We start from the raw sequence: 13,564 nt of genomic DNA, 5'->3' as shown, positions 1-13,564 counted from the left end.
ATATACTCAGCGGTGGGCTTGACCAGCAGGACAGCGGACTATCTTCTGGTGGGTCCTAGGTCATTGGTGCGCCCCTCGTGCTGGATATAGAGGGACCCACCAGTAACCGCAGTCGTTAGAATGACCACAGGTTCATCAGAGGCCGCACATTTCAGCGAGCGTGCTCATACAAGTGACGTTAAAAAATCACTGCGATGCAAGACGCGCTGTTGTCAGCATGCAGTGCATAGCAGTGACATTTAATGGACACCGGCCTATCACATGCCACACACTGACGTTTGCTGCCTTTGATAAGCCGGCAGCCTGTTAATGTCACTACTATGCGCCACGCACTGACGTCAGCATGCTTCCTTTGATAGGACGGAGACCATTTTAATTACCGACCCAGATATGAAGCCAAAAGAAGATACAGGGGAATGTAGGACGGTGAGAAGGGTCTGTCCTCCCCCTTCTGAATGTCAAAGGTAAAGGACATAGGGGCCAAGGACGGAGGAACATAGAGGCCCAGGATGGGGGATGTTACTAAATAAAGGAGCCAGGATGGGGGACATTACTAAGTAAAGGGGGTCAGTATGGGGGGACATTACTAAATAAAGGGTGTTAGGATGGAAGACATAAATAAAGGAAGCCAGGATGGGTGAGATTATTCAATAAAGGGGGCCAGGAAGGAAGATATTACTAAATAAAGGGGGTGTCATGATCCAGGCCGGCTTTTCCCTGCTGTGGTTACACCCAGCACTGCCTGGTCATGTCAGGGTTTAACTTCCCTTGCCTTGTTCTAGATCCCAGGATGCTATATATTGCCTCTCTACCTATGGTTCAGTGCCAGTGATATTTCTGCCTTGGAGTGTGTATACTGGCTCTGGTGAGTGTTCACGATCTGTCTTGCCTCCCTGCTACTTTGTCCTGACTTGTACCCTTCCCCGTTCCTCTGCCTGTCCCAGTCCCCGACTTCCCGCTCCTGTCTGTTGTTTGTGTTTCCCTCTGCACACCTGATCTCCCCTTGCAGTGACTTGACTTTTCTGGCTAGACCCTGACTGTTAGACTACTCTATTGCCCCCTGGTGGTTCGCCTGTTAAAGTTTCTCTGCTGTACTTCAGCTGCCTTTATTTGACAGTGTTACTTTGACTCTCCTTCACTACTCTGCTGCCACCTAGTGGGAATACGCTGTACTACATCTTACTAGCCCTTTGTACAGCGTGACAGGGGACCACCAGTATGGGGGACATTACTAAATAAAGAGGGACAGGATGGGGGACATTATTAAATAAAGAGGGCAAGGATGGAAGACATTATTAAATAAAAAGGGCCAGGATGGAGGACATTATTAAATAAAGAGGGCCAGGATGGAAGACATTATTAAATAAAGGGGGCAGGATGGAAGACATTATTAAATAAAGGGGGCCAGGATGGAGGACATTATTAAATAAAAAGGGCCAGGATGGAAGACATTATTAAATAAAGAGGGCCAGGATGGAAGACATTATTAAATAAAGGGGGCCAGGATGGGGGACATTATTAAAAAAAGGGGGGCCAGGATGGAAGACATTATTAAATAAAGGGGGCCAGGATGGAAGACATTATTAAATAAAGGGGGCCAGGATGGAAGACATTATTAAATAAAGGGGGCCAGGATGGAGGACATTATTAAATAAAAAGGGCCAGGATGGAAGACATTATTAAATAAAGGGGGCCAGGATGGAGGACATTATTAAATAAAGGGGGCCAGGATGGAGGACATTATTAAATAAAGGGGGCCAGGATGGAGGACATTATTAAATAAAGGGGGCCAGGATGGAAGACATTATTAAATAAAGGGGGCCAGGATGGAGGACATTATTAAGTAAAGGGGGCCAGGATGGAAGACATTATTAAATAAAGGAGGTAGGATGGGGGACATTATTAAATAAAGGGGGCCAGGATGGAGGACATTATTAAGTAAAGGGGCAGGATGGAAGACATTATTAAATAAAGGGGGCAGGATGGGGGACATTATTAAATAAAGGGGGCCAGGATGGAAGACATTATTAAATAAAGGGGGCCAGGATGGAAGACATTATTAAATAAAGGGGCAGGATGGGGGACATTATTAAATAAAGGGGGCCAGGATGGAAGACATTATTAAATAAAGGGGGCCAGGATGGAGGACATTATTAAATAAAGGGGCAGGATGGGGGACATTATTAAATAAAGGGGGCCAGGATGGGTGACATTATTAAATAAAGGGGGCCAGGATGGAAGACATTATTAAATAAAGGGGGCCAGGATGGAAGACATTATTAAATAAAGGGGGCAGGATGGGGGACATTATTAAATAAAGGGGCAGGATGGGGGACACTATTAAATAAAGGGGGCCAGGATGGAATACATTATTAAATAAAGGGGCAGGATGGGGGACATTATTAAATAAAGGGGGCAGGATGGAAGACATTATTAAATAAAGGGGGCCCGGATGGAAGACATTATTAAATAAAGGGGGCCAGGATGGAAGACATTATTAAATAAAGGGGGCCAGGATGGAAGACATTATTAAATAAAGGGGGCAGGATGGGGGACATTATTAAATAAAGGGGCAGGATGGAAGACATTATTAAATAAAGGGGGCCAGAATGGAAGACATTATTAAATAAAGGGGGCAGGATGGGGGACATTATTAAATAAAGGGGCCAGGATGGGGGACATTATTAAATAAAGGGGTCAGGATGGAAGACATTATTAAATAAAGGGGGGCAGGATGGGGGACATTATTAAATAAAGGGGGCAGGATGGAAGACATTATTAAATAAAGGGGGCAGGATGGGGGACATTATTAAATAAAGGGGCAGGATGGAAGACATTATTAAATAAAGGGGGGCAGGATGGGGGACATTATTAAATAAAGGGGCAGGATGGAAGACATTATTAAATAAAGGGGGCAGGATGGGGGACATTATTAAATAAAGGGGGGCAGGATGGGGGACATTATTAAATAAAGGGGCAGGATGTAAGACATTATTAAATAAAGGGGGCCAGGATGGAAGACATTATTAAATAAAGGGGGGCAGGATGGGGGACATTATTACTGTATTGAGGCCAGAATGAGGAACACACATTATTGGTTTAGGGGCAAATTAGGGGACGTTATTACTGCTGCTTCCCAGTTATTGTTTGCGCACAGTAGAGGTGCAGGAGCCGTCTGTGTTTTACAGTTGACACTCCATTATAATGGGTGACAGTGGTTAACAGGTATTTGTACATAGCTGTAGTCTGGGCCCGTGGAGTCAATTCCCCCTGAAGCCCCAGACCCCCCCAGTCCAGCCCTGAATATAATATCTCCGTCCGCCTTCCTGAAGCTCCTGACTCTGGCTAGCACAGCACCTTGTGTGCAGCCAGCGCCCCGCAGAGGAGGTCCTAAAGCTGGCCAGTGTCAGGATATTGTGCCTGGAGGGGCATCCCGGCCCCTCAGACTGTGCGGCCAATAATTGCCCTCTAGACATAATGACAACAAGCAGAGATCTTGACATATCGCATACATGTGTTAGTTTTAGAATCGCTTTACCTTTATTTTTATGACTTCTGGGTTATATTGGACTGCGTCCCCCCATTCCAGCATTAGCTCCGGTGTCGGAAGGTCTTTGTACGCCAGCGTGGTTACATGTTCGCTCGCCCCTCCCCGGACGAGAGCGACAAAGTCTTCCACTACTTTACGGTTTGATCCTCCATCTGCAACACAAGGTGATAAACAATCATTAGACGACCTCCATCTTTCCCTGTATCGGGGCTGCAGCCTGTGGCTCTCCAGCCTGATGCTGTCAGGGCATGTTGGGAGTTGTAGTTTTACATCTGGAGGACCAGAAAGGCCCCACGACCTGTGACAACATGCAGCTTCTTACCTTTAATTTCCTTAAGAAGATTGTCGCATTGGGAAGCGGTGATGCCAACACCTACCCAGATTCCACAGATATTCCCGCCAAGCTTAAACCCGGCATCCATACAAGACTTCACGTCATTCAATGTGTAACCTGTTGGGAATAGTCAATAAAAAAGGTTTTTAATATATTTTTTAGCAGTGGGGGCTGTTGGGGGCTCCCAAGATCTGCTCTTCTTAGGGTATGTGGACGTTTAGGATTTGGTACAAAATTTTCTGCACCATTTCTGCATCTCTTGGAAGGAAGAATGCAGCTGCAAAAACACGTGTTTTTGCCGTGCATTTTTGGTGCAGATTTTTTCCATTCATTAGAATCGGTGAAATTTGCAGCCACAATTAACATTTGTAGATTTATTTCTGCGCCTAATCTGCAATGAAAAAATACTCAATTCAGGACTGTTGGCATCAGAATTTCCTTCAGTTTTTGTGCCAAATCTGCAATAAAAAAATGCTCAATGCGTGCAGTACACTTCAGGATTCTCATTGACGTTACCGACATCAAGAAATCCTTCAAGCTTTGTGCCAAATCTGCACTGAAAAAAATGCATCCAAAAAATAGGATAAAAAATGCCCACAGCCTTCGGGTACTTAGAAGGCAACCATTACCAGGACAGATTAGATCTGCTCAGGAACTTATACAGAAAAAAAAAGAATAAAAACTGTAATGTCCTCCGAGATGTTTGTCCATCTCTTAGGGAGACATATAATGTAACAATTTAATGCAAATGTTAGAAACTAGTGAATGTATTCGAGTGGGATGGAATTTACTGTATTTTTTGTTTTATAAGATGCACTGGATTATAAGACGCACCCCAAATTTGAAGGAGTAAAGTAGGAAAAAAATAATTTTTACTGTTAAAATGAGGGTCCGTCTTATAATCCTAGTGTCTCTTACATTAGCTCACCGGGGGGAGCGGCTTTGGTGGAGCTGTGGCGCCCCTGACCTGGTCAGGCACCACTGAGTACTGCACCCATGCTGGGGACAGTACAATACAGGTAATCCAGAAGGCTGACAGGGGTGTGGAACACAGGCGCATAGTGATCAGGTCTCACACATGTACCCATGAGAGGACCCCTGGGGATCCCAGGAGGGGGCAAGCCTTCACCTTCACTGGAATAGTGGAGGGGGTAGAGCCTCCATCTCCTCTCAGGGGGTGTGGTGGAGAGTCTGGTTGCTAGGTGGCGTAGGCAAGAACAGGAGAGGAGGAGCAGTGAGTCAGTTAGAGGGAGAACTCCATAGGGCTCAGTGAGGAGCAGACCTGTGGGGCTGTTGCTGTCTAACAGCGCCCGCGCAGTGGCTACAGACGGGGGAGAACGGTCAACTAGGAGTGCTGCCTGAAAGCCAGCTTCAGCTAGAGAGTGCATGGAGTGGGAAGTAAGGAGACTGCTAGAGAGCACCAGGCCCAACCGGGCGGCAGATCCCGAAGCGAAGATAGATCCAGCTTTCTTCTGCTAAACCTGCCGGTGTGGGGCTCTCAAAGCCCACACCACATCACCACAAAAGCCGCAGCCACGTAACCGCAGTTAGGGCCCATAGGTCATAGGAGGCAAGAGGCTGGAGTGGCCTGGTCCGGGGAACAAGCATACGGCGAACGAAGGGGAGAGAGAGGCTGCAGCATCTTCCCTGGGTGACCCCCATAGGGACTAAAAGTCGGGGTCACCCCAAACCACCAAGGGCTAAGGAAGGCGAGTCAGTAGTCACCCTCATAAAGTCAGCCTGAAGGATACCTGGTTCCCACCTGGTTCATCTCAGCTACGCCCGGGTTACTCACCCTGCCACCTGAAGTGAGTAAAAACCCTGAAAGACATCCTGCCTGTGTGGTCATTCTGCGACTTGTGGTACTACAAACCTACACAGGGCCCTGGGGCTTGCCTCACTCTCAGGAGGCTACTACATCTAACTGCACACACCATCAGCCCCAGGCGACCCTCAACCTGCAGTGGCGGTCCCTACTGGCCGCAATACTGAGAGTGGCGTCACGATCAAAACAGAAGATTTCCTACCAGTGACGGAGATCCAGCAACGTGGAGTCCCTGAAGGTAACGCACCGACACCGATACAACACCTGTGGGGCTTCACATCTGGCGTCACGAACAGGATAAGGACTAGACCTGTTCAGACAGGTGACCATGTGCCTGGGCGGTCCGCTTGAAAAATTGGAAGCGCCGCCATATTGCCACCATGAAAAGCGCGCTGAAAAACAACAGCAGCCCGCGCTGGGAGAAGTTACCGCCCACGAAGAGGTGTGGCTACCCAGAGATCCTCTGCAGAGTTCTGACCTTGCCGGCTATGAAAGCGGAAGCGTCGAGAAACGGCGGAGCAGAAGAGAAGCCAGCAGCTTGGTAGAGAAAATGGAGTCCAGACGCGGATACCCAGAACCAGGCACTGCTGCCTGGTGGTGCCGAGAACTTGCCATCTTCTGCGACCGGCTGGAGGCCGGGATCGTGCGACGGCTCAGAGAAGAACGCACGGAGCTCCTGGAAATGGCTGCGGCGGTGCGGACCTATGAAGAGGGAGCCGCGCGGAGCCTGCCGGATCGAGCGGCGACGACGATTCAGACCCCGATGGGTGAGTCCGGTGTTGCCCCGGCTAGAACAAGAGCCCCGACCCTAGCTGCTGCGACCGCGGTCCCAGAGGAGGCGCCCGATGCGGCGACGCTGAGTGAGGCCGCAGCCACGCTAGATGCGGCCCGCCAAGTCCAGGCCGCTGCAGCGATGCCCCGCCTGTCCCGCAGGGCTCCGACCACCACGGCAGTGCTCATCCGTGCTGCAGGTGTGACGCTGACCCAGGCTGCCACCCTACTGAACCCGGTCCGCCAAGACCCCAACGCAGCAGCGACGCTAGTCCGCGCCGCAAGTGATATGCTGAACCAGGCCGCAGCCCCGCCGGGTGCGGCCCGCCAAGCTCCGATCGATGCAGCGACGTCCAGCCCAGCCTGCACAGAGCCCCCTGCAACAGCGACACTGATCCAGGCCGCCGCCATGCCGGGCGCGGCCCGCCAAGACCAGGCCGCCGCCATGCCAGGCGCGGCCCGCCAAGACCAGGCCGCTGCCATGCCGGGCGCGGCCCGCCAAGACCAGGCCGCCGCCATGCCGGGCGCGGCCCACCAAGACCAGGCCGCCGCCATGCCAGGCGCGGCCCGCCAAGACCAGGCCGCCGCCATGCCGGGCGCGGCCCGCCAAGACCAGGCCGCCGCCATGCCAGGCGCGGCCCGCCAAGACCAGGCCGCCGCCATGCCAGGCGCGGCCCGCCAAGACCAGGCCGCCGCCATGCCAGGCGCGGCCCGCCAAGACCAGGCCGCCGCCATGCCAGGCGCGGCCCGCCAAGAGATTGCATCACTATTTTCCCCGGCCTGCAAGGCCAGAGCAGACACCGCTCCCCAGTCCACCGAGGTCCCTGCTAGGAAGACCCTGATAGGAGAGGACCCCGAATACTGGAAGCTGAAGGCTGATCTGGAGGCCCAGTTCCCGCAAGAGATGGTGGATCGGTACCTGCTCCCTCCGTATACCCCCAAGGAAGTACAGGCAACCCCTGCAGCTGCGCCGAAGAGTCCATCGCCTGGGCCAGCTGAAGAACACTCATCCCCAGCACTGCCACCAAAGGAGTGCAGCGAAGAACTAAGGGGGAGAGGAGACCATGAAGCAGAAGGGCTGACTCCGACGCCAACCGCAGCAGACCCCTACCCAGAGCCGGAGATGCTGCCCTATCCCCGCTGGGAGGAGGAAGACTTGACACCGTCAGCAGATGAAGATCAACCTAAAGACCTCACCTGGAAGCCTGCAAGCATGAACCCAGCCCGCAAGACACGGCGCAGCAGAACACAGGTTGCTCCAACACCGCAGTCTCCAGAGCAGAGGGAAGTCACGGTCAGAGACCTGGAGGAGAAAAGGTGCCTAAGAAGGTCCAAAGCCCAGGCTAGAGGACCCCTTTACAGAGGAATAGTAGAGGACTTCAACTTGAAAAGCGGATACGGCTTTATTGTAGTAAAAGGAATAAAAGAGGGCATATTTGTAAATCGGAGAGATGTTCAAGCCCACCTGCCCAGAGGACATTCAGGCAGAAATTTGAAAATTGGGGACTTAGTACAGTTCACCTTGCATCAAGGAGAAAGGGGCTACTATGCCTTAGACGTAGCACCATGTCCCAGACAAGAAAGACAAGAAAGACAAGAAAGACAAGAAAGACAAGAAAGAAAAGACAGAGATAAAGAACCAGATGTAGAAACAGACGAAGATCAAGAAAGGAAAGATAAAGAACCTACAGATGAAACAACCACAGACAAAGATCCTACAGATGAAACAACCACAGACAAAGATCCTACAGATGAAACAACCACGGACGACGACGGAGAGCAAGAAAGTCACAGGTGCCAGTGCCCTACATGCCCACGCCCTGGTGAAATGGAGGAGTAAAGTAAAGGAAAGTAAGAAGTTACTGTTTTGACCAGTTTTGACAAGTTTTGTTTTGCAACGTTTAAGAAATGCGCCCACAAAAACTATTGTGAGAAAACCATAAACTTGAAGGCTATGAACTTGCTATAGCCACAAACTCTCGCAGTGTAAATAGTTACACCAGTGGCACCACCACCAGGGCCAGCCTGTTTAGGGGCTTGGCTCGTCTGCAACCAGGGGGGACCCGTCCGTAGAAAAGGGCCTTGGCTCACCTGCGACCAGAGAGCACGCCTGTTTATGGGGCCTTGGCTCACCACCACAAAGAGGGTACCTGGTCAGCACCAACTGTGGAGGCCGCCTCTGCATCCTGCCAGAAGAGGCTGACGGCGCGGATCCACCAGGCCAGGTATACCCTGAAACCACCAGCCCATGAAAGCCGCCTCTACATCCTGCCAGAAGTGGCTGAAGTCGCGGCCAACGGGAGAGGAAGATTGGAGGAAAGGTCTGGGGAAGTAGATGGCCCAGACCTGGTCACCAACAGGACCGGTGACCTGCCTCCTGAGAGGGTTTTGGGTGGGTTAACGGACTTGTGGGTGGAGGATGGTGATGTCTGATATCTGGTGGTTTTAAAAATGTTTTACATGTTTTAATGTTTTATGCATTTTAAAATGTTGTCTTGCAGCCCGAGGACGTGCTGGTGATAACTAAGGGGGAATGTGGCGCCCCTGACCTGGTCAGCCACCACTGAGTACTGCACCCATGCTGGGGACAGTACAATACAGGTAATCCAGAAGGCTGACTGGGGTGTGGAACACAGGCGCATAGTGATCAGGTCTCACACATGTACCCATGAGAGGACCCCTGGGGATCCCAGGAGGGGGCAAGCCTTCACCTTCACTGGAATAGTGGAGGGGGTAGAGCCTCCATCTCCTCTCAGGGGGTGTGGTGGAGAGTCTGGTTGCTAGGTGGCGTAGGCAAGAACAGGAGAGGAGGGGCAGTGAGTCAGTTAGAGCAGAGAACTCCATAGGGCTCAGAGAGGAGCAGACCTGTGGGGCTGTTGCTGTCTAACAGCGCCCGCGCAGTGGCTACAGACGGGGGAGAACGGTCAACTAGGAGTGCTGCCTGAAAGCCAGCTTCAGCTAGAGAGTGCACGGAGTGGGAAGTAAGGAGACTGCTAGAGAGCACCAGGCCCAACCGGGCGGCAGATCCCGAAGCGAAGATAGATCCAGCTTTCTTCTGCTAAACCTGCCGGTGTGGGGCTCTCAAAGCCCACACCACATCACCACAAAAGCCGCAGCCACGTAACCGCAGTTAGGGCCCATAGGTCATAGGAGGCAAGAGGCTGGAGTGGCCTGGTCCGGGGAACAAGCATACGGCGAATGAAGGGGAGAGAGAGGCTGCAGCATCTTCCCTGGGTGACCCCCATAGGGACTAAAAGTCGGGGTCACCCCAAACCACCAAGGGCTAAGGAAGGCGAGTCAGTAGTCACCCTCATAAAGTCAGCCTGAAGGATACCTGGTTCCCACCTGGTTCATCTCAGCTACGCCCGGGTTACTCACCCTGCCACCTGAAGTGAGTAAAAACCCTGAAAGACATCCTGCCTGTGTGGTCATTCTGCGACTTGTGGTACTACAAACCTACACAGGGCCCTGGGGCTTGCCTCACTCTCAGGAGGCTACTACATCTAACTGCACACACCATCAGCCCCAGGCGACCCTCAACCTGCAGTGGCGGTCCCTACTGGCCGCAATACTGAGAGTGGCGTCACGATCAAAACAGAAGATTTCCTACCAGTGACGGAGATCCAGCAACGTGGAGTCCCTGAAGGTAACGCACCGACACCGATACAACACCTGTGGGGCTTCACATCGCAGCTCAGGAAGGGCACAGGAGGCAGGGTATGCGATGCTGCAGGCTCAGAAGAGGGGGTGTCGTGGCTCAGGAGGGTCGGCGATACTGCAGGCTCGGGGGAGGGGGTGTCGTGGCTCAGGAGGGTTAGTGATGCTGCGGGCTCGGGGGAGGGGGTGTCGTGGCTCAGGAGGGTCAGTGATGCTGCGGGCTCGGAAGAGGGGGTATCGTGGCTCAGGAGGTTCAGCGATGCTGCGGGCTCAGAGGAGGGGGTGTCGCAACTCAGTAGGGTTGGCGATGCTGCGGGCTCGGAAGAGGGGGTGTCGTGGCTCAGGAGGGTCAGCGATGCTGTGGGATCGGAAGAGGGGGTGTCGTGGCTCAGGAGGGTCAGCGAAGCTGCGGGCTTGGAGGAGGGGGTGTCGTGGCTCAGGAGGGTCAGTGATGCTGCGGGCTTGGAAGAGGGGGTATCGTGGCTCAGGAGGTTCAGCGATGCTGCGGGTTCAGAGGAGGGGGTGTCGCAACTCAGTAGGGTTGGCGATGCTGCGGGCTCGGAAGAGGGGGGTGTCGTGGGTCAGGAGGGTCAGCGATGCTGTGGGATCGGAAGAGGGGGTGTCGTGGCTCAGGAGGGTCAGCGATGCTGCAGGCTCGGAGGAGGGGGTGTCGTGGCTCAGGAGGGTCAGCGATGCTGTGGGATCGGAAGAGGGGGTGTCGTGGCTCAGGAGGGTCGGCGATGCTGCGGGCTTGGAGGAGGGGGTGTCGTGTCTCAGGAGGGTCGGCGATGCTGCGGGCTCGGAAGAGGGGATATAATGGCTCAGGGGGGTCAGCAATGCTGCGGGCTTGGAAGAGGGGATATCATGGCTCAGGAGGGTCAGCGATGCTGCAGGCTCGGAGGAGGGGGTGTCGTGGCTCAGGAGGGTCAGCAATGCTGCGGGCTTGGAGGACGGGGTGTCGTGGCTCAGGAGGGTTAGTGATGCTGCGGGCTCGGGGGAGGGGGTGTCGTGGCTCAGGAGGGTCAGTGATGCTGCGGGCTCGGAAGAGGGGGTATCGTGGCTCAGGAGGTTCAGCGATGCTGCGGGCTCAGAGGAGGGGGTGTCGCAACTCAGTAGGGTTGGCGATGCTGCGGGCTCGGAAGAGGGGGTGTCGTGGCTCAGGAGGGTCAGCGATGCTGTGGGATCGGAAGAGGGGGTGTCGTGGCTCAGGAGGGTCAGCGAAGCTGCGGGCTTGGAGGAGGGGGTGTCGTGGCTCAGGAGGGTCAGTGATGCTGCGGGCTTGGAAGAGGGGGTATCGTGGCTCAGGAGGTTCAGCGATGCTGCGGGTTCAGAGGAGGGGGTGTCGCAACTCAGTAGGGTTGGCGATGCTGCGGGCTCGGAAGAGGGGGGTGTCGTGGGTCAGGAGGGTCAGCGATGCTGTGGGATCGGAAGAGGGGGTGTCGTGGCTCAGGAGGGTCAGCGATGCTGCAGGCTCGGAGGAGGGGGTGTCGTGGCTCAGGAGGGTCAGCGATGCTGTGGGATCGGAAGAGGGGGTGTCGTGGCTCAGGAGGGTCGGCGATGCTGCGGGCTTGGAGGAGGGGGTGTCGTGTCTCAGGAGGGTCGGCGATGCTGCGGGCTCGGAAGAGGGGATATAATGGCTCAGGGGGGTCAGCAATGCTGCGGGCTTGGAAGAGGGGATATCATGGCTCAGGAGGGTCAGCGATGCTGCAGGCTCGGAGGAGGGGGTGTCGTGGCTCAGGAGGGTCAGCAATGCTGCGGGCTTGGAGGACGGGGTGTCGTGGCTCAGGAGGGTCAGTGTGCGGAGAGTCGGCGATACTGCGGTCTTGTGCAGTGTTGCGCCATTGATCTGCTGATGGGTTCGGAGGAGGAATGTGACGGCTCAAGAGGGTCAGTGTGCAGCAGCAGAGGGTCGGCAATACTGTGTGCTCCATTGAATCGCCGACAATTGACGCAATGGACTTAAAAAAATGGCAGTGCGTGCACAGATTGCTTCCATGGCCATTTTCTTGAGGTCTAGCAGGTCAACAGACAGCGATTCAAAGCAGCCCGCAGTCCCCCTCCTCTGAGCCTGCTGCCAGATCAATGGTGCTCACTGCTGCAAAACCTTCTCCGAGCCCTCCAGATCACTGACCCTGCACCACCACTGCCGCCCCGGTAAGCCATATGTGGTTTGTAAGACGCATCTCCATTTTCCCCCGGTTTTGGGGAAAAAAGTGTCTTACAAACCGGAAAATACGGTAACTTGAATTTTGCAAAAGAAATTGTGTTCAGAATGTAATTTTGGTTTTGCAAATCATTCGGCACAAAGCCAGAAAAATAGCGGCCAGTTGGCCACCAATATGGTGAATCTTCAAGGGCCAGGAAAAGGGTAAGCTAAAAACATAATCCTCATCTCACCCCTCACCTGTCCTTCCTCCTCTGCAGACGACCGTCCTCTCCTCTGCGCCTCTTCTTCATGCATTTCCCCATTGCACGTATCTTCTTGGCCGACTTCGCTCTCCGCTAGGACTTCCATTGCTGATGAGGCCTCTCATGTCACAAAGTGCGTCCTCCGAGGCGCTGACTAGGCATCAGGTGACGAACATCATAGTCCTAGTCCTAAATCCTAGTCTGCGGTGGAAATCCTGGTGTAGAGCGAAGCAGGACGTAGAGGATGCGGTGGAAGGCAAAGAAAACTGGACGGCGGCTGCAGGGATGGCAGGACAAGTGAGCGGTGAGTATTAATTATTATTTTTTTACATTCTGTATATTATGATCCGGGCACCAGCGAGACCCCCATAGGATTAAAAGCATCTTTCAATTGCATCCAATAACTTCAATGTGAAAATTTCCCAAATAAATTTCCATCATTTGTTGAAATTGAACATTGGCAGATTCACTCATCACTAGTAAAAATAAAATAAAAAAAAAAATAAAAAATGAAATAATGCAATTATGAAATCCCCCCCACTCAAAACAAAATTGGAAAAATGCTAATTTTTTTGTATCAAAAACATTTTACTGCATAAACATCACATTACTCAATTAATCACTTTTTATTATAATTTCCTGGCAGAAAATAATAATAATAATAATAATAATAATAATAATAATAATAATAATAATAATAATAATAATAATAATAATAATCATGTATTAATTTAAATGCATCTTAAAAAAAAAGCTGAATTATAAAACTTTCTTTTTCTTTTTTTTTGGTGCAAGAAAAGTTTTGTAACTTTCTAATATACTTTTCGTTTCTTGAATTGTCAAACAATCAAAATGCCTTATAAAGTTTTATTTCTTGGTTACACTGCTCCAGAAGGTCGTTTCTTGCTTGGGCAGCTTCAGGTTATGATGCACTTGGGTGCACTTATTTAGCTGTACAGCACGGACTGCGGCAACGCCTGTGGCTACAGAGAGACCTGTAAAGCCGGTGCCCTGGTCC

The 13,564-nt window shown here is 52.4% G+C and overlaps 1 protein-coding gene across 1 annotated transcript in view; it reads right to left on the bottom strand.

Annotated features, from left to right (window-relative positions):
• Positions 1 to 13,564, bottom strand: part of C8B (complement C8 beta chain) — a 53,321-nt gene that overhangs the window by 13,873 nt on the left and 25,884 nt on the right. Inside the window, exons 8-9 of the mRNA XM_075321157.1 lie at positions 3,873 to 4,001; positions 3,539 to 3,702 (exon numbers count right to left, since the gene is read on the bottom strand). Of these exons, the coding sequence (XP_075177272.1) occupies positions 3,539 to 3,702; positions 3,873 to 4,001 (293 nt within the window). The remainder of the gene's footprint in view (positions 1 to 3,538; positions 3,703 to 3,872; positions 4,002 to 13,564) is intronic.

Source organism: Anomaloglossus baeobatrachus, chromosome 8 (genome assembly GCF_048569485.1).
Source record: "Anomaloglossus baeobatrachus isolate aAnoBae1 chromosome 8, aAnoBae1.hap1, whole genome shotgun sequence".
NCBI lineage: Eukaryota > Metazoa > Chordata > Amphibia > Anura > Aromobatidae > Anomaloglossus > Anomaloglossus baeobatrachus.
Note: the sequence above shows the minus strand (reverse complement) of the source record. Positions and strands in the feature narration are given on the sequence as shown.